Raw genomic sequence first — 24,328 nt, 5'->3', positions numbered from 1 at the left:
CACTGGAACTTACTCCCAGTTACATGTGTGGATGCTGAGTGACTCCTTGAGTTTTTAGGCAACAACACAGGGATGGAAGAATAAGGGTCCTAATAGATGAAAAACGAAATAGGGTGTTGGGAGGGTAAGCAAAAACAGGCTGCTTTCTCTTTCTTTGGAGAAGGCAAAGCATGCTTCATGGCATTATTCCTTCTTCTTTGGCGATCTTCCTTCTTCTTTGGCGATCACTCGTTTTTATGTACTGAAGTTCTCACCCTGGGCCAGCAGGGGGATACTGTAGATAGTTATGCAAATGAAGGATCGAAAGTGACGTTCAGTGATTGGATAGTGTTAGAAAGTTGCTACAGTTACGTTGTTCTGGAGCTCTATACAAGCAGGCTGACTGAGTTCTTCAGTTCAGTTCTGTTCCAGCTTACAAATAAAGAGCTGCTTTGGAAGAATCGCTGTGTCGTCTGATATGTTCGCCCACAACTTAACACTCGTAGCCGAGTAAGATGGTCTTCCATGAATATGGCCTTAACAGTGTGTCCGTAGATGACTGTGGAGGCCAATTCTGGATCTGCACGTCCTTCCACAATGGGGACATAGGTTTCTGGGCAGGAGTTGATCATGGTGAGGGTTTGCCAAATGTGGGGTAGCGATGGCTGCACAAATGCTGCTTAATATTCACTTACATCTGACTGCACTAAGCACGGGATTCCATGAAAAAGGTCAATTAATTTGTAACGTTTTGAAGTGCAGCCAGCATACCTGGGGAATTTCCAGTCTCCCATTTCAGTGTGATTTTTATATCATTCACAGGAAGTGAGGCTCCAAGGCAAGTAGTTGCATGCTATTACCATTGAACAGGAACTGAGGGGTGTATTGAGTAAAGTCTGAAATCCCAGCTAGGATACGATGACTCTTGGTCAGATCCAAATTTGCACTCTGCCTCGGTACTGTATTGTGTTTCTGGCTTGCTTTTGAGGTACATGACACAGGCCCCCACCCTGAAGTAATACTGCAACTACTGACCCTTTATTTCAGGATTCTGCAGCCTACTTTTATGGTGACTTTGTTGAGTTGTTGCTTTTTCCTTCTGCAGTTCAGGTCACGTCAACCACCTGCATGACATTAATACAGTTACGGATAGGAGTGGTGTCAGTCCTGGAAAACCAGCTAGGTACCCTTTTTCCACACCTTCTGCCCCCACACCATATTTGGGTTCCTGTTTCTTGGGCATGCTTCCTGGTGTGCTTGCACACAGCTTATGTGGCAGTTAGGTGATGTCAGGATTTCCCCCCCTCCCCATGTTCCTTCTGATTTGTTTGCAGGTTGACTATATGACAATGAACATTCATCCTGATTTCCTTTCATAAGTGGTTATACATCTTCCCATTAATCAATCATTTCCCCCACACCTTTTTAGTGCATTATCCATCACTTTCCTAACAGCAAAAAGTTTGGCGCTATTTAAAGTAGATTTCTTGTGTCAGGCTACTTTAGGTTTTTTTGGGGGGGAGGGGGATAAATCCCCAGCACAGTGGTACCTCTGGTTACGTACTTAATTCGTTCCGGAGGTCCGTTCTTAATCTGAAACTGTTCTTAACCTGAAGCACCATTTTAGCTAATGGGGCCTCCCGCTGCTGCCATGCGATTTCTGTTCTCATCCTGAAGCAAGGTTCTTAACCCGAGGTACTATTTCTGGCTTAGCGGAGTCTGTAACCTCAAGCGTATGTAACCCGAGGTACCACTGTATTCAACCAATTTCCTTTTTGCAAAATAGGCAGCTTGAAATTGACTTTTAACCTTTAATCTCAGCTAACTGGATGGTTCTAGGAATGAAGTTTTATACTTCATTTTATTCTCAATAACCAAATGGCTATATATTTTTTTAAAATGAGCAGCGATTGCATTTGTAAACAACAACAACAACAACAACCTAGTACAGCAATACCTTGCAACTATAAGGGGCTGCAGTGTTGATCCAGCCATTGCGTGGAAGAGCCTTTAGACTGTGGCTGGTCAAACAGGAAGTTGATGAGTAAAAGGTTTAAATTTCTTCTTGGACTGCTAAGCAGATGAGCAGCATAATTCCACAAGAGCTGCGCAACTTCAAAAGCTACCTATTGGTAGTTGATGCGCAACTGAACCGGTTGTTGGTGCCAGTCCCATTGGTGCATCCTTACATGCCAGAGCCACAAATATATTTGGCAAACTTGGATCATGGCAAAGCTGAATGGTAGTTCTTTGTGCCCTGTTAGATTCCCCCCCACCCCCGCAATGTAAAATAGGATGTGGATGTTTTAAATAAACTGTGAACATGAAACAAAGATTAGAGAGTCTTGTCTTCTTTCTTTCTAGATGCTTTATTTGTTTTTGCCAAATGATAAAACAGGATCAAACCCGGTACAGAGCAGGCAGGCAGCTTAAACATTCCAAGACTGTCCCTTTGTTTTGTTTTGGAGGGCAGATATATAAGTCATTTATCTCCCCCTCCCCACACCATCTCTCTTTCTTCTTTCCTACTTTAGTGCTTTCCTTCTTCTACCTCTGATATGGATAAATACCACAGCAAAGATACATTTGAGAACCTAGTGGGAACTTGGCTGTTCTAAGGACAAAGATTAGGAATCTCTGGGACTGGAAGTGCATTTTTCAGCTCCTTGTAACAGACTTGCATGTGGGCAGATGCAGAAAGGATGGGGCGGGAAAGGAAGGTTCTATAATTCTTCTGTTTCACCTGCAACTGGCACGTTCACTTCAATGGTGTATTCAGTAGGCTCTCCAGACCCCAGCCAGGGTACCGGGGTTCTGTTGAAAGATGGTCTATTGGTGACTTCTTGGTTGCACACAATGATAGGTTCGGGTACCAAAGGGCCAGCATCAAATTCGGGCATTTGGAAGGTCATCAGCTTGGCTGCCTTCTCATATCCCCCATACGGCATTGCAGTCCTAGGGAGAAGTAGAATTGGCAATCAAGGTTTTGGCCTCAGCACCAGGGACAGTTCAGTGCATAGGGAAGCCGTAGCTCAGGCATAGGTAAACTCTGGCCCTCCAGATGTTTGGGACTACAATTCCCATCATCCTTAGCTAACAGGACCAGTGGTCAGGGATGATGGGAATTATAGTCCCAAACAACTGGAGGGCTGGAGTTTGCCTATGCCTGCCCTAGCTATACGTGACCCGGGGACAAAGCCAACCCAGCCACTACTTTGATAATGAAGATGCTTAGCTTTATTTTCCAGCTATCCAAAGCAAAACACGTCTGAACCCTGGAAAGGAAAGGAAGGGCAGGGGAATGAGAAACAGCTACGCATAATAGGGTGATTTGGAATGGAGACACGGTGGGCAGAAAAACCCCTTCTCTGTTCCACACTACCAAAAAAAGAAGACAAAAAAGACATTCCAAAATAGGGAAGTATGAACAAATCAACATGGAGACAAAATCTTTGTTAATAAATGTATTGAGACCGGGTTTGCAGGCTTCATCTCAAAGTGTTGAAGAAAACAATAATCAGAAAATAATAACGTCACAATACAGATTGTGTTTGATCATAATGTCAAACAATCAGAATTTTATTTAAAAGGGAAGGTGGTTGTGCCCAGTAGAACACCAGTCTGGCTTACCCCATATCTTCTACATGACTGCATCCTAGAAGACCAGAGCTTTGTAACAAATATAAACTGATTTGCCCCTTCATTCACTCACCTTTTACAGAGAAGTCTGATGATGCTATTGTCAACCCTTAGCATTCCAGTCTTTTTGTGTCTCTCTCTCTCTCTGTGGTCCTGCTATCTTTTTACAGACCCAATTCATGGCAAACTTCCCCCCACTTAAAATGCAGTTGTGGCACCAGCTGGTCTAGTCTGATAATAATAATATAATAATAATTTATAATTTGTACCCCACCCATCTGGCTGGGTTTCCCCAGCCACTCTGGGCAGCTTCCATAGAAACCAAAAATACACTAAAATATCACACATTAAAAACTTCCCTGAACAGGGCTGCCTTAAGATGTCTTCTGAATGTCAGGTAGTTGTTTATCACTTTGACATCTGATGGGAGGGCGTTCCACAGGGTGGGTGCCACTACCGAGAAGGCCCTCTGCCTGGTTCCCTATAGCTTTGCTTCTCGCAGTGAGGGAACTGCCAGAAGGCCCTCGGCGCTGGACCTCAGCGTCCGGGCAGAACGATGGGGGTGGAGATGCTCCTTCAGGTATACTGGGCCGAGGCCGTTTAGGGCTTTAAAGGTCAACACCAGCACTTTGAATTGTGCTCGGAAATGTACTGGGAGCCAATGTAGGTCTTTCAAGACCGGTCTGAATTGGCAAAGTGCTGTTGAGGCCTTTCAGGGCTACTGTACCTTTCATTAGAAGTGTCCTCATTGAGTTCCTCTCTCATTGCTTTCTAGGTCGCTCAAGATGTGTGCAGTGATGAGCTTCCCCTTAATTACATAGAAATGAAAGCCTCCCCTGCCCCATGAAAAAGGGAAACAAATGCTTTGTGGGCAATTAATTACTACTGCTGTACGGTGCTGAACAGAAAGCAACTAGAGGTTGAAACTGGAAGGGAGAAGCAGAGGACTTCTTCTGAATGGGAATTACTTCTGAGTACACATGATAGAGTGGGACGCGGGTGGCGCTGTAGTTAAAACCTCAGTGCCTAGGACTTGCTGATCGTAAGGTCGGCGGTTCGAATCCCCGCGGCGGGGTGAGCTCCCGCCATTCGGTCCCAGCTCCTGCCCACCTAGCAGTTTGAAAGCACCCCTAAGTGCAAGTAGATAAATAGGGACCGCTTTATAGCGGGAAGGTAAACGGCGTTTCCGTGTGCTGTGCTGGTGCAGGCTCGCCAGATGCAGCTTCGTCACGTTGGCCACGTGACCCGGAAGTGTCTTCGGACAGCGCTGGCTCCCGGCCTCTTGAGCGAGATGAGCGCGCAACCCTAGAGTCGGACACGACTGGCCCGTACGGGCAGGGGTACGTTTACCTTTTTGCACATGATAGAAGGATCTTGGTCAAGCGGAAAAGCCTTGCCAGATAATATAACATAGTATCGTGCCCTGTGGAATCATTGTTTTAATTCTGCTTCTGGTTAATTGAGGAAAAGCAACGCCTCACAATGCTCTCCCAAGGGAAAGTCGCTTGGCGCCTTTGTTTTTTTTTGGGGGGGGGGACTTCATCTTCCCCTTTGTCTAATTAAACTGTTTGTGGTGGTTGAGCGCAGCAACCCCAGAGTCGGTCACGACTGGACCTAATGGTCAGGGGTCCCTTTACCTTTATGTTGGGACGCAGGTGGCGCTGTGGGTTAAACCACAGAGCCTAGGGCTTGCTGATCAGAAGGTCGGCGGTTCGAATCCCTGCGACAGGGTGAGCTCCCGTTGCTCGGTCCCTGCTCCTGCCAACCTAGCAGTTTGAAAGCACATCAAAGCGCAAGTAGATAAATAGGTACTGCTCTGGCGGGAAGGTAAACGGCGTTTCCGTGCGCTGCTCTGGTTCGCCAGAAGCGGCTTTGTCATGCTGGTCACATGACCCGGAAGCTGTACGCCGGCCAATAAAGCGAGATGAGCGCTGCAACCCCAGAGTCGGCCACGACTGGACCTAATGGTCAGGGGTCCCTTTACCTTTACCTTTATGTTACGTATTTTTGTGTTTTTATACTGTTAACCACCAGAGGTGTACCTAGGGTCTTTTGCAACCTTGGCAAGGGGCTGTATCGGCACTCTCTCCCTTAAAAAAATCACTTTACCACACGCCTTTGTGCCACAGTGTGAGACAAACGGGAACCTTATCTTGTGTTTGATCTTGCCACAACAGCACACACACATATGCGTCACACTCTCCACAGTCTGATAGGTGACTCCTTGGAGGGGGGCCTGGGCCTACGCCCCCAGTGGAGGCCAGTTTCGTGTGCGCCCCCCCCAAGTACGCCTCTGTAATCAGCCCTGTGATCCCCAGATGAAAGGCAGTATAGAAACTGAATAAACAAACAATCAAATATCTTTCCCCGCTGTTGCACTGTCCACATTCAACGTACCCTCCCCTCCCCTGCCACTTTGTCGCGCAGTTTTCCTCGCAACAACTCTCTGTCAGTTTCCATCTTTCTTCGTGTGTGTACTCTCTGCATCTTCTCTGCTCAGCCCTTCACAGTTTATAGGATCATCGATTTGGAAGAAACCAAAATGCCATTTTGCATGGGGTTCAGGTCTACCCCTTGGCTTCTCACAATGGGTGGAACCGGAGCCTGTTTCAGTCTTAGCAGGAAACAGGGACTTCCAGTATCGACAGACCTTGGCTATTTTGTCTTGTACTCACAGCTTCCCTAATAACCAAAGAGCTCATCTCCCTTGCATTTAAGGGGAAAGGGTCTTTTTCCTAATACGAGGGTCTTACTTCCTTTTGCTGAAGCTCCAGATCAAATCCATTTTCCGTTTAACTCACAATAATCTTACTTACCATCCACTGTCAGCCTCCACCAATATATCAAAAGTTTCCCCTTACCTGTTGAAAGATTTATAATGGCAGAGGTCTGCTTTGGAGCCATAAGAAAGGAGGTCAATTGTGAATTCACTTTTCTCTTGTGGGGTCATGCCTAGAGCTCTTTCCCATGGAGAGATGTAGGTCTTAAAAATGGAGACATGTTTCCCACTTCCACCTTTGCTGTCACCTGAAATACAACAACAACAACAACAACAACAACAACAGATTATTTAGGTCATTTTTTAAAGGCAAAACAGAGGAACACATAAAAGAATGCCAGTGGGGCAGATAAATGTTATGAATTATAAAGTCAAAAGGTGACAGTAGGTTGCTTCAAACAAAATCCAAATTCTGTACCAAAGAATCAGGAAGCCTCCATTCAGAATAAATTACGCAAGTTGTGCCATTCTGCGTGAATTTACCAGAGTGCCACATTGTCATTTATTTGGATGCAGCTGGAATAAGTTAGTAGTAGGAATAATAATACTGTAATAATAATAATAATAATAATAATAATAATAATAATAATTTTATTTTTTATACCATAGTCTTTCCATGGTGCTGAAATGGACCAGGAAGCATAAACAATTGAATGTTTTATGACTGTCAGGGGTATCCAGATTTTGGGAAAGATAATGCAAAAGGCAGGATGTGGATTGCTTCTTGCTCAACTGAAACACGTATTTCGATCTCTGGAGCAATAGCCCCAAAACCCTGGCATCTTTCCTCGCTTAAACTTGTATGTGTGTGTGTATGTGCTCACAGGTACTTGCCTTTCCCGCCAGTGGTGTCACTTCCTCCGCTACCATCCCCGCCTCCTCCTGTGCCGGCAGATCCCTCGGTGTGGCCTCCTCCTGTTCCTCCTGTTCCTCCAGCTCCACCTTTGCTCCCAGGCTTTGGAGGAGGAGCAGGAGGGTATTGAAGTTTACTGGATCCATATTGCCCTACAGTTACACCGCCCACCATCCTCCCACCACTGTGTGAATAACCGTGAGAATCAACTCCGTAGTGTCCCCCAGATGGGATGAATCTCTGAAAATGATCCTGGAAGGGAAGAGGGGGAGAGAGAGAGAGGAAAGAAAGAAAGAAAGAAAGAAAGAAAGAAAGAAAGAAAGAAAGAAAGAAGTGTGAATGTCAAGGTGACGATTCATTACACCTATTTCCAGCTAACAAAAATCAATCCAATTTTTTTTAATGTAAATTGGATTTTCTAAAGAAAGTTTTCTATTTAAGTTACATTATAGTCCAAATACTATTCATCAGGAAATAGGGATTTGTTCAAGTTGTTCATATGTGCTAAAACTCAGTCTAGCTTTTTTTTTTTTAATTGCTTAACCACATCAGTTAACAAACATGGATACATATGCTATAATGTTATTGCTTTAGTTAAATAAATTGTTTAAATTGTTATTAAGGAAATGATTGTTTTTCTCTCCTTCCAATGAAGTACAGCAGAAAAGTTGTTCAATGATAAACAGTTAACTTATTAAACCTCCCAATAATTTCATAATTATCAGTCTATGTATTTCTAATAGTATAACCAAATCAGTAATTTTTATATAACTGTAAAAACTACTCTGAAAATTTATTATTCCAAAAATGAAACCTTAATCTGGTTGTAAATATCAAGATTATACCAGAAAGAATGAGTCTTTCTGTAAAAAATTATTTAAATCAAGTCTTACTAGCTAGTGATTTAAATCGTGATTTAAATTTATTTGATTTAAATCAAATCCACCCTGTGAGCAGTTATGCCATAGGTGTACATGCGTTGGCAGGGATGGTTGGGTGGCCTCAAGGTTATCTTTGTAAACCGCTTAGAGAGTGTTGTAGTTAAGCAGCATATAAAATCTTTAGATAAAACAAAATATTAGAAAGGTGCAATAGTGAGAATTGCCGCTGGTAAGAGTCTCTGTATCTTTGCTAGGTTTACTTACATTGTAAACCACCCTGTGATATTCAGATGATACAAATTTAATTGATAATAATAATGATAATTAAAAAATAATAATAATTTAGGTTCTGAGAACTAGATTGTTAGGACAAAGTGCCCCTTGATGCAATACTAGGGTGGCACTCAAGATGTAATGGGCGGTAAAAGGCACAACTAAGACACAAACAATGCATAGCAGCAGGAGGAGACCTGCTAGAAAAGGAACAAAAATTACCAAGCCTACCTGCAATTTTTGGGAAGAAATGGAGGCAGTGAGAGATTTTACTTTCTTGGGCTCCATGATCACTGCAGATGGTGACAGCAGTCACGAAATTAAAAGACGCCTGATCCTTGGGAGAAAGGCGATGGCAAACCTAGACAGCATCTTAAAAAGCAGAGACATCACCTTGCCAACAAAGGTCCGTGTAGTTAAAGCCATGGTTTTCCCGGTAGTGATGTATGGAAGTGAGAGCTGGACCATAAAGAAGGCTGATCGCCGAAGAATTGATGCTTTTGTATTATGGTGCTGGAGGAGACTCTTGAGAGTCCCATGGACTGCAAGAAGATCAAACCTATCCATTCGCAAGGAAATCAGCCCTGAGTGCTCACTGGAAGGACAGATCGTGAAGCTGAGGCTCCAATACTTTGGCCACCTCATGAGAAGAGAAGTCTCCCTGGAAAAGACCCTGATGTTGGGAAAGATGGAGGGCACAAGAAGAAGGGGACGACAGAGGACGAAATGGCTGGACAGTGTTCTTGAAGCTACAAACATGAGTCTGACCAAACTGCGGGAGGCAGTGGAAGACAGGAGTGCCTGGCATGCTCTGGTCCATGGGGTCACGAAGAGTCGGACACGACTAAACGACTAAACAACAACAACCTGCAATTTTAAACTTGACTTAGTCAAGTTTACCTACAAACTTAGAGTTGGGTATGGGAAGAAAATCCATACGTGTATGACATTGATTGGTTGGTAGCTTAATTGACATCTAAGGGAACCTCCTCCACCAATTCTTAAAATTGTAGAAATAGCATGGAGAGAGGTTGATCAGCAGGGTGCCCTTCTTCACCCCATGATTAAAAACAAACACCTCTGCTATGCCATCTGCGTGCAGATTTGTCGGGCGTTTTTTCCTGCAGGTTTTTTTCCTTCTCCATGTAGCTAATCCCCGCAAGTCATTTTGACTTTTGCCAACAACAGGCAATCTGTGCACTAACTAGATGATGTTCATATTATCCAGCTATTTGCCTTCACTAAATACATTTTGCGGGGGGAAATTAAGGAATCACATAGGCAGCCTGTGCAAATCATAAAACAGAGAGATAACAGCAACTACACAGGTTCTGTTGAGCAAAGGCACACGGTTGCAGAATTGCAAGGCCCGCTGGGTCCACCTGCAAAATCACCTCTGAGGGATCCTAGCAAAACCCCACATTGGTTTTTTTTAAAGGGTCAAGCACTTTGCTTGCTTGTTACATGCAGCACTGTTTGGTGATGAGAAGCTTTCCAGGCTGTAAACAGGCTTCCAAGGCCAGCTGTTCGGTCAGCTAAATATAGGAGAGAAGAAGTGAAAACCCCACAAGGCTGAGTGTAGAATTATCTAACACTCCACTCCATGTATTCAGCTGCAGTCGCCAGGGCTTCACGGCAGGTCATCCAATCTGCAGTCTGGGCACAGAGCCATCAGCAAACTAAACTGACAGAGCTCTGGGGAATCTCCTTCCCTTGCCTATATAAATTTCCCATTTTAAGAACAAGGAGAATGAATTCCCTCTGAATGTTAGGGAATATGGGATTGGGGGTTGAGAGGGGGAGAGAGGAAAAGAGGAAGAGAATCTGAGTCATGGAAGGTTTCATCTCTGATGCTGCCTGGAGCTGGAGGCTGTGGCTGGTAGGGCTGTCTGTTCCCGTACTAAACAGGGAAGCATGGAGCGGCACAAATGCGAACTGAAATCCGCAACTGGTTTCTGAGTTCAGGAGGCCAGACTGCTTGAAGGGTGAGCATGTGACGATGATGCCTACGTCTGCAGGTGGGCAATTCCTCAACACAGCTTCTCACTAAACTCCAGCCGCCAACAACCATCTGGGCTGCTTCCCTCCCTCGCATCTGCTTCCTCTTCTGCCAGGCTAAAGTCCCTGTGAGCGCTTACCAAAATTGTGGGCGCCCCAGCCTTGTGTTTATCCAGCAAAGGTAAAGGTAAAGGGACCCCTGACCATTAGGTCCAGTCGTTACCGACTCTGGGGTTGCGGTGCTCATCTCGCTTTAGTGGCCGAGGGAGCCGGCATACAGCTTCCGGGTCATGTGGCCAGCATGACTGAGCCGCTTCTGGCGAACCAGAGCAGCGCACGGAAACACTGTTTACCTTCCTGCAGGAGTGGTACCTATTTATCTACTTGCACTTTAACGTGCTTTCGAACTGCTAGGTTGGCAGGAGCTAGGACCGAGCAACGGGAGCTCACCCTGTTGTGGGGATTCGAATCTCCGACCTTCTGATCGGCAAGCCCTAGGCTCTGTGGTTTAACCCACAGCGCCACCTGCATCCCATTATCCAGCAAAAGGAGCTAGCAAAAAGCACCCACTCTTAACAAAGCCACAATTGATCCTCTGAAATGCTGAGCTGTTCTAAGAATGGCTACGCCCACAATTTGAAACAATCTCATGCATGTAAACTGCATATTTAGTGGTATTTAGTGGTGCTTGCAGTACAAAATAAAAAGTGTGCATGCAGCGAGATGCATCCAGTGCATTTCAGTTACTGAGATCCAGTCATGCACCACCTGGATTTTCTACAGACAGCTCAAAAGTTTGGTGGTTGCCTTCAACAAGGAGAATGGAAAGCCAGACTGAGCAGGGGATGTGGGAAGATAAGAGTGAAGAAGAGGAAATCCCTGGGCACTGATCTAACTTAGCTGCACAATAACATCAATACTGTAGCCTCTGTCTAGCCCAATCACAAAACGTCCCATACACAACAATCCTAATTCCAAGGTACATAGTAAAGAAACTCTTTTGACCACATATTCCTACCAAAAAAGGGGACAGAGCAGCATCAGTCAGCATGGCCAGTGGTCAAGGAGGATGGAAGGTGAAGTCTATTTGAAGGGTGACAAGTTTACCAGCCTTGTCACGAGAGGATCAAAATATATGGAAGGATGGCGGTGATCAAACAAATGGAGATGCCCACATAATTCTGCTCCTAAGTCATTGGGTATATCATATGGTAGATGGAGGTCTCATTCAGTGAGATATACTGTATATGGCTTGGTAAACAACTTCCTTAATTTTGTTCTCTGCATCTTTGTATGGACGCAGTCCTGTTCACCCGCCCTTGAAACAGTTGTTTAGTTTCTGGCCTGTGGGATATTTAAAAGAACATATTCTTTGCTTGCATACCCTCCAGCATTTCTCCAATGAAAATAGAGATGGTTGATTCAATAATAGTATATTATTATTATTATTAATAATAATAATTATAATAATAATACCCCCGCCGCCCATCGGGCTGCCCCAGCCACTCTGGGGGGGGGGACTGCCAACAGATATAAAAACATAATGAATAATTAAACATTAAAAAACCCCACTTCCTTATACAGGGTTGCCTTCAGATGTCTTCATACCCTCCAACATTTCTCTGATTAAAATAGGGACATCCTAAGGGAAAGCGGGACATTCCGGGATCATATCAGAAACTGGCTTCTGTAAATCCAGGACTGCCCCTGGAAAATAGGGACACTTGGAGGGTCTGCAACTACTATGTTAGTAGGATAGTCTGAGAGCTGGTGACTGCCCCAGAGCTGCATAATTGAGCAGGGATTTAGACAGGAAAATTGGCTTCCAGGTGGAAAAACAAAAATTAGAAACAGAATTGTTAGAACCCAATACTAAGAATTTGTCAAGAATGTATAACTTGCTGCTGAAATGGAATACTCAAGATGAAACGGTAAAATCGGCTATGATTAAATGGGCACAGGACGTAGGACATAACATTATGTTTGCTGACTGGGAACAGTTATGGACCACAGGTATGAAATTTACGGCATGTAATGCCTTAAGAGAGAATATTATGAAAATGATATACAGGTGGTACATAACCCCAGTCAAGCTTGCGAAAATCTATCACTTGCCCGATAACAAATGTTGGAAATGTAAAGAAATTGAAGGTACATTTTTTCACCTTTGGTGGACGTGCCCAAAGATTAAGGTTTTCTGGGAAATGATATATAATGAATTAAAAAAGGTATTTAAGTATACCTTCCCTAAGAAACCAGAGGCCTTTCTCCTGGGCATAGTCGGCCAAATGGTGTTAAAAAAGGATAGAACTTTCTTTATGTATGCAACAACAGCAGCAAGAATACTCATCGCAAAGTATTGGAAGACACAAGAACTTCCCACGCTGGAGGAATGGCAGATGAAACTTATGGACTATATGGAACTGGCTGAAATGACTGGTAGAATCCGTGACCAGGGAGAAGAGTCGATGGAGGAAGACTGGAAGAAATTCAAAGACTATCTTCAGAAACACTGCAAAATTAAGGAATGTTAGAGTGATGTTGGACTGAAAACAAGTGGTTTCCAGCTGCACAGGTTAAAGTTATGGAAATTTGATATTAAAAGGGAAAACTTTAAAGTTATATGATATTAAGACTAAGGACTAGGTTTAAAAAAATTGAAGTTATATATTTTAACATTTTACTAAATTAAAGATTGGGATTAAAAAAAGTGGAAAAGAAACTGCTGAACAAACAAAGTGGACTGGAATACAAAGGAGGGAGGTTCGAGGAAGTCTAGAAAATAAGTCATGTAAAATTGGAAATGGAAAAGAGAGTTTGTTTTTAAGTGTTGTGTTTTGTGTTTTTATTGTTAAGTTTTGTATTATTTTTATGTGAGTTTTTCTGTTTTTTTTTGTTTGATGTTGTTTTAAACTTTAATAAAAATTATTAAAAAAAAAAAAAAATTGAGCAGGGATTTAAACGTGGGTCTTCCTGCTCGAAATCTGACACGCTTATCTGGTACACTAAACTGGAACATTCCCTTCCACTGGGGCCTTTCTACAGCTGCACACACACACACACACACACACACACACACCCATACATTTGAAGCACGCCCCAGAAAGAATCCTGGGAACTGTAGTTTGTTGAGCAATGTGTTGTGCTTTAAATAGCTAGTGTGGATGTGACCCAAGAGCTGCTGTTCAAGAAGAAACCAAGAGTTCTGGGGACAGATGAGCTCCACCTGAGTACAATTAGGAAGGGACTCTTTGGATGGTGACTCGAAAAGGCCGAGCGAAGAAGGGTTAACAAAACCAAACACCAGGCTTGGTGGAAGGGAGAGACAAAAGTCCAAAGAGGAGTCTTCTCTGTGCTTTAGGCAAAGTCTGCAAACTCATGAGCGAACGATGCCAATCAGAAAATAGCCAAAGGGAAAAAAAGGGTATTGTTTTAGATGTTTGTACATAGAAAAATGCATTTATTATGAAAAATGATTGGGAGAGACTAGTTTTGGGGGACACCAGCAGGATTATGACCCATATTGGCATTATGAAGACATAATGGGGTGAGACATATGGATGTGTGTTGTCTGCAATAGCTATAGGTATGTTTTGTTCAGAGGCAACAGAAAAGGGATAAAATGATGGGCTGTTCACCAAGATATTCACTGAAGGACCAATTGATCATGGATACAACAGCTGTTGCGAGACCTATCTTTCACAAATTTATATAATAATAAAAGTCATCCAAACTATTCGCTACATCTTGGGACAATGGATTGCATACATTGATTGTGCAAATAAGTCCTTACTTTTGTCTTTCCTGAATTTACACCTGCCGACTAACACTCCTAGCCATCGTGTCAGGGCTCCCGCCACATTTTGGAACCTAGAGTTCCCTAGGTTCCTGAGTTCACAGGTTTGCCCTCCCGCTCAAAGAGAGTTATGGGGAGAGTGATGCAGGTGCAGACAATGCGCTGGTTCCCAAGGCTCCCCCTTGCATGTTTATTTAACCCTAATATGAAGTGGCTGAAAGGGGCTCTTGAGTTCTAGCATTGTGTGAGGGCAAGGGAAATGTTACCCATTTCTTCTTTCCACACTGTTCATCATCTTACACCGAGTTCTCATTCCCCCAACAATCCAATAACACCTGGTTCTAATTCTTGAACAGACAGGTGAACAGAAACCCTATTTAAAGTGTTATTTCTTTGAAAGCCAAAAAGTCAGTTCTTCGGGTTAATACCGGAAGTGCAATTGGTGTCCCCATTAATAAATATCTGGGTATAATAATAAGAGATACTGATGAATCTTGAAAGGTTTCCCCCCTTCATAATATCTTGAATACAGGCAAATGGTATGGAAATGAGCAAATGAGTACTTCCATCCACAGAACATGAAACCAAGGGGAGAAATGTTTGTGACACACACAAAAAAACAATATATGTGCAAAACAACTATATTTCTGCAAGCTTGGGAGGCTGATGAATGATGGAATGGTAGAGATGAGGTATGAGATATCTAGTGAAGAAGACAAGTGAGAAGGTAGATGTGTGCACATTCTATTTACACACACACACAAAGGTAGAAGAGATGGGGAGGGCAACGGTTTGGTGGGGGCATTAGAAAAATGTTTGTCCTGGCAAAGTGACAATGTGGTATGGCTCACTGCTGTTCTGTAAGGTACAGTGCTCGTTGCAGTGGGACACAGGGCCAAGCGTGGTGCAGCTCACGTAAAAAGTAGTTCCTTCAGACATCAGGAAAGGGCATTTCCATACATTTCACTTTTGTTTTTGTTGTTACTTTCAATGCCATTTTAATATAGGACTAAAATAACCCCAAGGCACAGGAGCTGCATGTCTACTGCACACTAAAGGCTGGCATACTGATGTCCTTTGGACATTTGCCCAAAGTGGCTTGAGTTAGTCACCAAATAGCCTGGCTAGCCCAGAGGGCACCTTCAAGTTTGGTGCAATCCAAGCCTTCTGTTTCAACGAGAGAGAACTCCACTTGTGTGCCCTTCAGCTGCCTCACATGGAAGTCCCAATAGCGGCAACTTTCCTGATGCCGCAAGGCACTTTGGCTCTCTTTAGTTCCAGCATTTCTATATGTGCTTCAGGAGAACTAGGCAATGAAAAACGATCCACCTCAGGGAGATGGAACTGCTAGGCATCTCAAGGTCCTGACGTCACTGAGGGAGGAGGCCTGCTGAGTTGGGGAGATGCCATGAAGCTCTTTTCAGTGTGCCCTAAAGGGAATGATTGAGACCACCATGTGTGTTTCTATTTCCACCTCCCTGATGAAGAGCTTCCCAAAATGCTTACAGTCTATGTTATTAACAACACGTCTGGAGTTACAGTCACTCGCCTTCAGTCACTGTCCTCAGCCCTCGTAGAAAGGAGCCTTTAGTTTGAAACGGGGGAAGTTAAGACCTCTCCAAATCCATGTTGTGTTGTACATGAAAGCTGAAATCCTCTGTAATTAGTCAGTTGTTATAAGGGAGTCAAACGCCTTTCCTCAAATAGCCTGCCAGATTGTTTGGGAACTACATTTCCCCAGTACTCAAACCACTATTCACAGTTGCTGGCAAAGTAATGAAAACCTCAATAGATCCATGACAAGCAATGAATGCTACAAGGATCTGGGGTTTTTTGCATGTCACGGGTCGCTAACGGCTGGAATCTGCGATACTGCTGATGATGAGCAACCCTGCGCTTACTTGTGCAGGTAATATTTCTATAAAAAGTTAAAATAAAACCTGTGAGGTGCTTCGTTGTAATTCTGTACATGTTTATTTAGAAGTAAATCTCCCTATGCTCATTGGGACAGAATTGCTGCCTGCATCTCCTATGTCAGGAGTGAGAAGCCACCTAAGATTCTGAACCCTGAACCCTTCTCCACACCCTCCAGGTGTCCCTATTTTCCAGGGACAGTCTTTACAGAAGCTGCTCTGGTTTCTGATTTGATCCCGGAAAGTCCTGCTTTTCCTTAGAACGTTCCTATTTTCATTGGAGAAATATTGGGAAGCTATGGTAGGATGTCTCTATTTTCATTGGAGAAATGTGGGAGCGTATGGAGTTATGTGACCCCTGAGCCGAGGAGATAAGTAACTATACAGCCTTTAGAAGACATCTGAAGGCAGCCCTGTATTGTGAAGTTTTTTAATGTCTGATGTTTTATTATGTTTTTATATATGTTGGAAGCCACCCAGAGTGGCTGGGGCAACCCAGTCATATGGGCAGGGTATAAATATTCTTATTATTCTTATTTAGAACGTACCTATTTTTATTGGGGAAATGTTGGAGGGTATGCACCCCAACATTGCTAAAAACAACAGCCATTGAAAATAAAGCCAATCATATTTCATGTCTGCGACCTACATGCACCGCTAATGGTGTCTGCATGGTGTTGGGGGTCCTGAATTAGGAGCTCCAGCCTCTGGCACTGTCCTGGAGCCAAAAGCCCTGTGGGAGTCCAGGGGCGGTCTGCAACATAGCGTGGGTTACCAGCATCCGGGGCCTTGCAGGTGCGGAGGGGGGATGGGAGGGAAGGAAATGGACAGGGTATGCATGCGCATTCAACTGCCTAACAGCATCTGTGTCACCCAAGAGATTGCAGCCACAGAGGAGAGTCGTTCTGTTGTCTGGAAAGGCCACTTCCTGGTTCGCATGGAGAAGCTGTTTACAACAGAGTCCAGCGACAGAAGCGCACAGCTGTATTGAGGCAGCACCGGGTGTTTAAATTTTGCGCCCCTAACAATGTTGCACCCAAGACAATTGCCCCTGAGCCCCTGCACACTACGCCACTGGCCAGCAATTATTGGTCGGCACGTAGCTTGAAAAAGCTGCCCTTGTCCAAGGCCCAGCACTTAGATATGGAGGAAAGACTAGGACCTTCTTTGCTTGCCACATGGAATTCAGTGGCCTGAGAAGCAGCAGCGAAGCTCTGCCTCTGCCTGCCACTATCTCTTGCTTCCTTAGTTTGACTGCAAAACTTAGGGAGGGTCTAGGAAATATAATGAGATATCACACTATGAAGAACAGGGCAACATGTGAATCCAGGACATGCTTTGGATTTCCCCCTGACATGCAGCCCCTGGAAGGCTCCCCACAAGGAATTACAACCCTTTGGGTTGAAAAACAGACCCCTGGTCTATTAAACTATTTCGGCTATATTTAAAATGGTAGGAAGGGTCATTTGCTTCATTATAACCTATGTGCTTCTCTTTGTATGCCTCGAAAAGCAACTTCAAACACAGTGAGTCAAATTCAAGAATAAAAGCAATATTTTATAGCATCACGTATATTAACAATGTATAATAAAATATATATGTATGATGTAAATTTTCCCTCTTGTTGTTCTTAAGTGATGTGGCTTTCTTGCTTCTGGATGGTATTCATCCTCTGCAGTTGCAGTGCCAGCCCTAACATTTGGCAGAGTGGGGCAACTAATTTTGAGAGTCACGAAAGATCAGCAAATTGTTCCTGCTGTTGTATTTCTACTCCCAAGGAGAAACACTCGCAGGATTTTCTGCCTCAGATGCTAAAATAACTTGCCTAGCTTTAGGCTCTATGCACCTTGCCTGAGAGCAAGGGAAATCATTTGTAGTTCAGCTACAGGCAGCAATCTGGGTCTGTTCTTAGCAGGGGCAGGACAGCAGGTAGATTATATTTGCTTTTGGGTCCCTTGCACTGTTTTAGACTCCTATGTGGGAACACAGTTGTCGGATCTCTGTGCACATTTTGTATATTTATAAATAAACATATATCACCAAAAAATGCCACACATCTCCAGTACTTTCTCCTCACAAGGAAATAGCTCCTGTAGCGACTGCTGCTGGAACTTCAAACAATTTGTAGAAGTAGGTGAAACAATATTATTGGAACATTAATATACGAGGGAGATAGTAAGGTGACCTGCTTTTCTGCCTCATCCTCTAGACAAGATGTCCTTGTTCCATTTTGTCCTCAAAAGATCAGGTACCATAGGCTAGGATGAGAGGGACAGACCAGCTTGAGTCTGTCCAAATGAGCTTGACAGCAGGAATTTGAATGTCTTATATCTCAATCCAACCTACTAACCCAAAACCGCTCTGGTGAGCTGTGGGCCTCATCTTGCTTCCCAAATGATTTCAAATGCCCCCTCCCGAATATATCCAATCATTCAGCAGCAGTGCTGCCAAAATAAAAGTTATTATTAACTACCATGCATTTGTATGGAGGTATACACCTAATTTGAAGATCAGTATTTGTATTAGGGCCAGCTTTTATATAGGCACAAAAACAAACTTCACCAAGAACCACAGCCGGTCCTGCCTTTGGGCACTTTTGACAGCATACAACCATCTAGGTATCCTTTTTCGTCTATGATCACCATGGACAAATGCAATTGACCACACATTTCTATACTTTTCTATACTTACCACAGAATTGTCGGTGAACACATCTGGGTTGTTCTCATATATGAACTTCTCTACCCTTAGTTGACGAAGTTTGAACATCTTGGATCCCTTGTTGGTGAGGAGAGAGAGTTCTTCTAGCATCACGTCCCTGGGGATGCTGATCTTCTTCCCCAGGTTCAGCTTGGACCCTTCTTGTGGCATGACTGAAGGTGTACAACAAGGACAACGTTACAACTACAAGAAACCTACATTTTGACCTCTTTCTTCATTCCTCCAAACCAGTGCAACCAGAGCAGTTAAAAAACAAAAAGCCTATAAAGTAGGACTGGTGGAATTGGCCTTCTCTGAAGGGAAATTATGGGCCCTTGATAATTTAATAATAGGTAAGAAGAACTTAAATGACCTGGGTGGTAGGACTGTAAGGTAAGAGAGAATCCCCATGTGCTGGTGGGGGTAAACACCCTTCTTTCCTTTCTGTAAATATTGTTTAATTGATTCCATTCCCATTATATTGGCAAAATGTAGGCTTGGGAACACACATTTGCACAGTGCCAAGCAGCTGACCTTTTTCAGAGTGGTGAAGGTTTTATTGCAGCCAAGCCCAAGGGAGCAGCTGATGGAGCTATCAGTGGCCTGTTGTGACAGGTTTTCGATACTTTTTGCAGATAAAAATCATTCGAGTCCACTCTGACTTTGATTTCACCTGTATCATGAGTGTATATGGTATACCGCCCAGTTAGGTTTCAAGCGTTCGCTTCCTGAGGAGACTGCTTGAAGGTTTGCGGCCTACCAACTGCGTTGTTGCCCTAAACTATGTTGTTTCTAACAGGGTATGATCCCCACAGCCTTTTAAAGAAATCTGCAGTAGGTGGAACCAGAGCCAATGACAGTCAAGATTTAGTCACCTTACTCCTCCTTGTTGAGTTACATAAAGGTGGTACTGAGACTAAGGAGGAGCAGGAAGCAGACAGGCGGTGCCATCCCTTGGAGTGGTTGGAAGAAACAGGTAGCAGCTGGCTGAGAGCAAGACTGATGGAGCAGTGCCCCCATTCACCCAAATGGACCAGCCTCCACAGTGCACAGGTCACATCTAGACTGGGCTACAATTATGCTTTCCAAGTGGAGCTGCTTTTAAAGACAGTTTGGAGAGCGCAGTTGGTTCAAACTCTGGCTCTCCAACTTGCTGAGATGAACAAGGCAGTTAGTGATTCTGTACCACAACTATGCTGGTTAACAACGAGTCATTTCAGTGCTGGTTTTAACCTTTCAAAAGTTATTTGAAGGATCTCCTCCGCAAACACAAACTTACCTCAGCCATTAAAATCAGCTGCTGAGGCCTTGCTCTCTGACCCATTTTTAGCAAAGATTAGATGAATGGACACAGGGGCAAGGATTTTTCAGGAGCAGCTCTGCTATGGTTGAATCCCCTTCTGTGAGAACTCTCATTGCTTTTAAATAGATTCTGAATAGGTTATTAATGACTTTTTTTCAGCCGGAACTCTCCAGAACTCAGTTCTGGCACCTGTCAGGTGGGCGCCATTGCCATTCTGAGAGAATGAGGGAAGTGTTCATTGTAAGTTTCAACACCTCTTTTTCTAGAAAAATAACACCGATGTCATCTATTTTACAATACTTTTGTGCATGTTTTCTCCTGACTCAAGCATATATTACTATGTGGGTATGTTTCTTTTGATTAATTTGATTTCAATTATAGTTGTATTGTTATTTTATTGGTAGCATTGTTATTTTGGTTTGTAGACTACCTTGCAAGTATTATTGCTAAAGGAAATGAGTGAAATAAGTAAATAAATGAAGAAACAAATAGTGGTCTTGAATGGCCACCATCTTGTTACTAATCACCAAAAAGACACACACAAAAAGCCTCAATCTTGCCCTGTAAAAATTCCTACATTATTGACATCAAATTGTGTGTCCTTGCAAACAGTTTGTTACTGTACATGTAATGCACACAATGGTACCTTTTCTAGTCATGTTTCTTTCATGTAAGAAGTATGACCAGAAAAGCCACATGTTGTCATATCAAAAGCAGTTGTTATGATCTTCCAACGAAGGGGGAAATAACAGACAAGGTTTTGTTATCTGCTATTTCCTCAGCAACTGTGTGTTGTTTTCTCCCTGTGGAAGACCAGGGGATGCTGGCCATGGTTGCGTTCCAGAAGCAGTGGGGATGGAGGGCAAGTGGAGGACCACAAGGAGTCAAGACGAGGGATAGACCAAGCCAGGAGAGAGCAGGGAAGCCCAGAGCCAAGGGGATGAGGGACCCTGGCAGGCCCAGAACAGCTGGAGTGACAGGAATACCAAACAGTAGACGGAGGAGAGAGCAAGGGTGGGACCCCTGGATCCAGGCTATCAGAGTTAATGGGTGTGAAAGGGACAAAGGAGGTCATAAAGGGAATGAGGCTGAGAAAATTTTGCAGGAGGAAGAAGTAGAAAGGGAGTGAGATTACCTGAGAGCTAGAGAGGAGGAGGAAGAGCAGCAGCAAAGAAGCCATCGCCAGCCAAGCTTAAGCAATAAGTTTGACGTGGTAGGAAGGGGCCGTGTAATGGGTGGTATTATGTGGAGAGCAGAGATAGCCCCACAATGGAAGAAAGTATCTGTACAATGTGACATTTCCTCTGGCTATCCCGGAAGTGACATTTAGAGTCTTAACCATGTTTACTTCTATCTGTCCTGCTTAGCAAGCACCACTGAGTTTTGAACATGTTCAGTTTTTTGTTCTACTCACCCTGCAACTTCACCCATCTTTACACACTACCAGCTATCACAGACAAATGGTTCTTTCTCAGTTAATGGCAATATCACTCAGGTGGCATCAAGCAGGGTTGGCGGTACCTTTGAGAAGCAATAACACTAGCCTACAAACTAAAATTACTTCATGCCAACCTGTCGTCCTCAGTTGCTTATTCTATGAAGTGGAGATCGGAACTCTCTCGCCATGTCCACTTCCACCGTTTACAGCAGAAATCGGGTGTCAAAAGACAGAGCAAAAGGACTGATCTCTATGGGTCATTGTCAGAACAGATGTTTGACTCAGGCAAGTGAAAATGGGCATGGCATTTGCACACCTGACAGCAGAATTCTTAGTCTCTGTATCTCTGGGGGTTTTTTTTACTTTTGATGATTTCCATCCTAATCCAAACAGAAATTGGCAGATTATGCTCATTAGAAATTCTAATGTACGCTAGCCCTGACACCAAGGAAGCCAGCAGAAGCCAATTTTTGGTCTTCGCCATTTTTTAAAAGGAAATATTTTTATTTAATTTTCCCAACCACATACAAACATAAACAAACAAAACAGGCTGTTAACATTTCATTTCTAAGGCAGCAATCCCGGTTGCCTCTCATGGATTCCATTGTTGCTTCCTCAGCAGGAATCCACCATGAGAACTGTAACAAGGGAACCTCTGTGATTTTGTTGATGTTTCCGCAGTACAGAGCTGGGATGAGCCCAGTTATACGCCACACAATCGGAGCAACACCATTTTGCTCATCTTGCAGGGTCTGAGCTCTGCATATGTTTGAGGCCCTAAACTTGAAGGCCACCTGGTCCTAAAACTTGTGCCACCGTTAACATCCTTCATGGTTCTTAGGTCACAGCTGTTCATATCCCAACCCCAGCAGTCACTAGCTGTGGCTGCTGTGCTGATAAACTATGTGCACAGCATGCTGGAGGCCATGCGACAAGGTTTCAAGCAATACTGAAGCATTTCAGCCAAGGCGCTGCCATTCATTTACTATACTGAATCAGAGCTTCGTGTGGCTTGCTTGTGCAAGTATATTTATGCCCCCCCCCCATAAACAAGTCAAAGAACTAGCGATTCAGAATCAAGCCATGCCTGTTTTCCAGTCAAAGCAAGATAATTAAACAATTAACTTCTTTCCCGACTCTTTACCACCCTGTCTGTACTGTACCTCTAACGCATTACAGTGGTACCTCGGGTTACAGACGCTTCAGGTTGCAGACTCCTCTAACCCAGAAATAGTACCTCAGGTTAAGAACTTTGCTTCAGGATGAGAACAGAAATCACGCGGTGGCAGCAGCGGGAGGCCCCATTAGCTAAAGTGATGCTTCAGGTTAAGAACAGTTTCAGATTAAGAATGGACCTCCAGAACGAATTAAGTTCTTAACCCGAGGTACCACTGTACGTATTATAACTTTAAACAGACATGGATGCCCTCAAAGGATCCTGGGGATTGTAGTTTGTTAACCATGCTGAGCATTGTGAGGAGACCACTATTCCCTTTACAGAGCTATAATTTTTTAGAGTTCTCTGAGTTGCAATCCCGAGAGTGGTTTAACACTCAATCCCTCCTCCCAGTGAACTCTGGGAATTGTGGTTCTGTGAGGTAAATAAGGAATCTCCTTTCAACTCTCAAAACCCTTAACCAACTACAGTTCCCAGGATTCTTTGTGGCAAGACACGGCTGTTTAAAGTGGCATAAAACTGTTTTCAATGTGTAGTGCAGGAGGGGCACATATGTCAGTGTCAGGGCCGGATTTAGGTTTGATGAGGCCCTAAACCACTGAAGATAATGAGGCCCTTTATATGTCCAGCTGTCCTTTGTCAAGAACAAATTGTCACTGTTTTTTGTGTTGAATATATGCTATATGGACCTAATAGGTATCTAAAGCCATTTGCACATAACAAAATATGTATTTTATCAAAGTTATTGTTGAACTGAAATACAATTAAGAAGACATATATTAATAGTGAACTTTTTTAGGGGGCCCAAGAAAGTGGGGCCCTAAGCTATAGCTTGTTTAGTTTATACGTAAATCCGCCACTGGTCAGTGTATATCTAAGTAACATTTGCTGCTGCAGTGCTACTTGAAATCTAAGGACTTAACATCAGTGACAGTGAGAGATTGAAATAAATATCCATATTTTCTCCTCAGCTGGGAAAATATGGGTAGCCATTGTGTCCCTCACTGTGCCATTCTTCTGCTTGTGGGTTTCTTCTTGTAAAAGAAAAAGAAAAAACTTGAGACGAACTGCATCACATACAATTTGGCTCTTTGGGGTGAGCCCTTTGGCTCTGTAAATATTCTAGAAAGCAGGAGACTGTTGTGGTCCTTCTACATAAGCCGTAACCTAACCACTCATGACTCTTCATTTTCATAGAAGCTTCTGTGCTTGTTCTCTGTTTGGCACTCCACAGATACTCTAGGGAGGAAGTGCTCAGAGAGGATTTTATGTCTGCGTTCAGGTGCACATACATCTTACCTTCTTGGGTTAGTTCTAAAATGAGTTTAGTAGGCTTTCTCTTCTTATTGGGAGCCGGGGTTCCTGCAAGAGGCATGCTGTTTCTGTACGAGAATAGAATAGTGTAAATGAACTTCTCATTCGTGTTAGGTTAAATACAGAGAGCTGTTGCCTCTTTCACAGTGGAGTTTTCTTTCGTTTGCTAATCCCTTCCCCCTTCTGGCATATATAGAAAAGGTGTCTACCAACTTCCTCTCTCAAGACAAAAGGGGCCAGTCCACACAGATGCTTCTGGAATCTTTTCCAGACCCAGCAAACCCT

General features: G+C 43.7%; 1 protein-coding gene across 2 annotated transcripts in view; it reads right to left on the bottom strand.

Moving 5' to 3' along the window:
• Positions 1-2,324: 2,324 nt before the first annotated feature.
• MYOZ1 (myozenin 1) overlaps positions 2,325-24,328 on the bottom strand; it is a 28,970-nt gene continuing 6,966 nt past the window's right edge. The window contains exons 2-6 of one of the 2 annotated variants that reach the window (XM_081006541.1): positions 24,029-24,111; positions 18,803-18,984; positions 7,232-7,502; positions 6,480-6,645; positions 2,325-2,934 (exon numbers count right to left, since the gene is read on the bottom strand). In XM_081006541.1, coding sequence (XP_080862667.1) covers positions 2,703-2,934; positions 6,480-6,645; positions 7,232-7,502; positions 18,803-18,984; positions 24,029-24,104 — 927 coding nt within the window. In that variant the 5' untranslated portion in view covers positions 24,105-24,111 and the 3' untranslated portion in view covers positions 2,325-2,702. The remainder of the gene's footprint in view (positions 2,935-6,479; positions 6,646-7,231; positions 7,503-18,802; positions 18,985-24,028; positions 24,112-24,328) is intronic. The other variant, XM_081006542.1, reaches the window with a different exon arrangement.

This window comes from Podarcis pityusensis (assembly GCF_964106645.2).
Source record: "Podarcis pityusensis genome assembly, chromosome: 5".
Classification (NCBI taxonomy): Eukaryota; Metazoa; Chordata; class Lepidosauria; order Squamata; family Lacertidae; genus Podarcis; species Podarcis pityusensis.
This window is presented reverse-complemented; position numbering and strand designations above follow the sequence as displayed.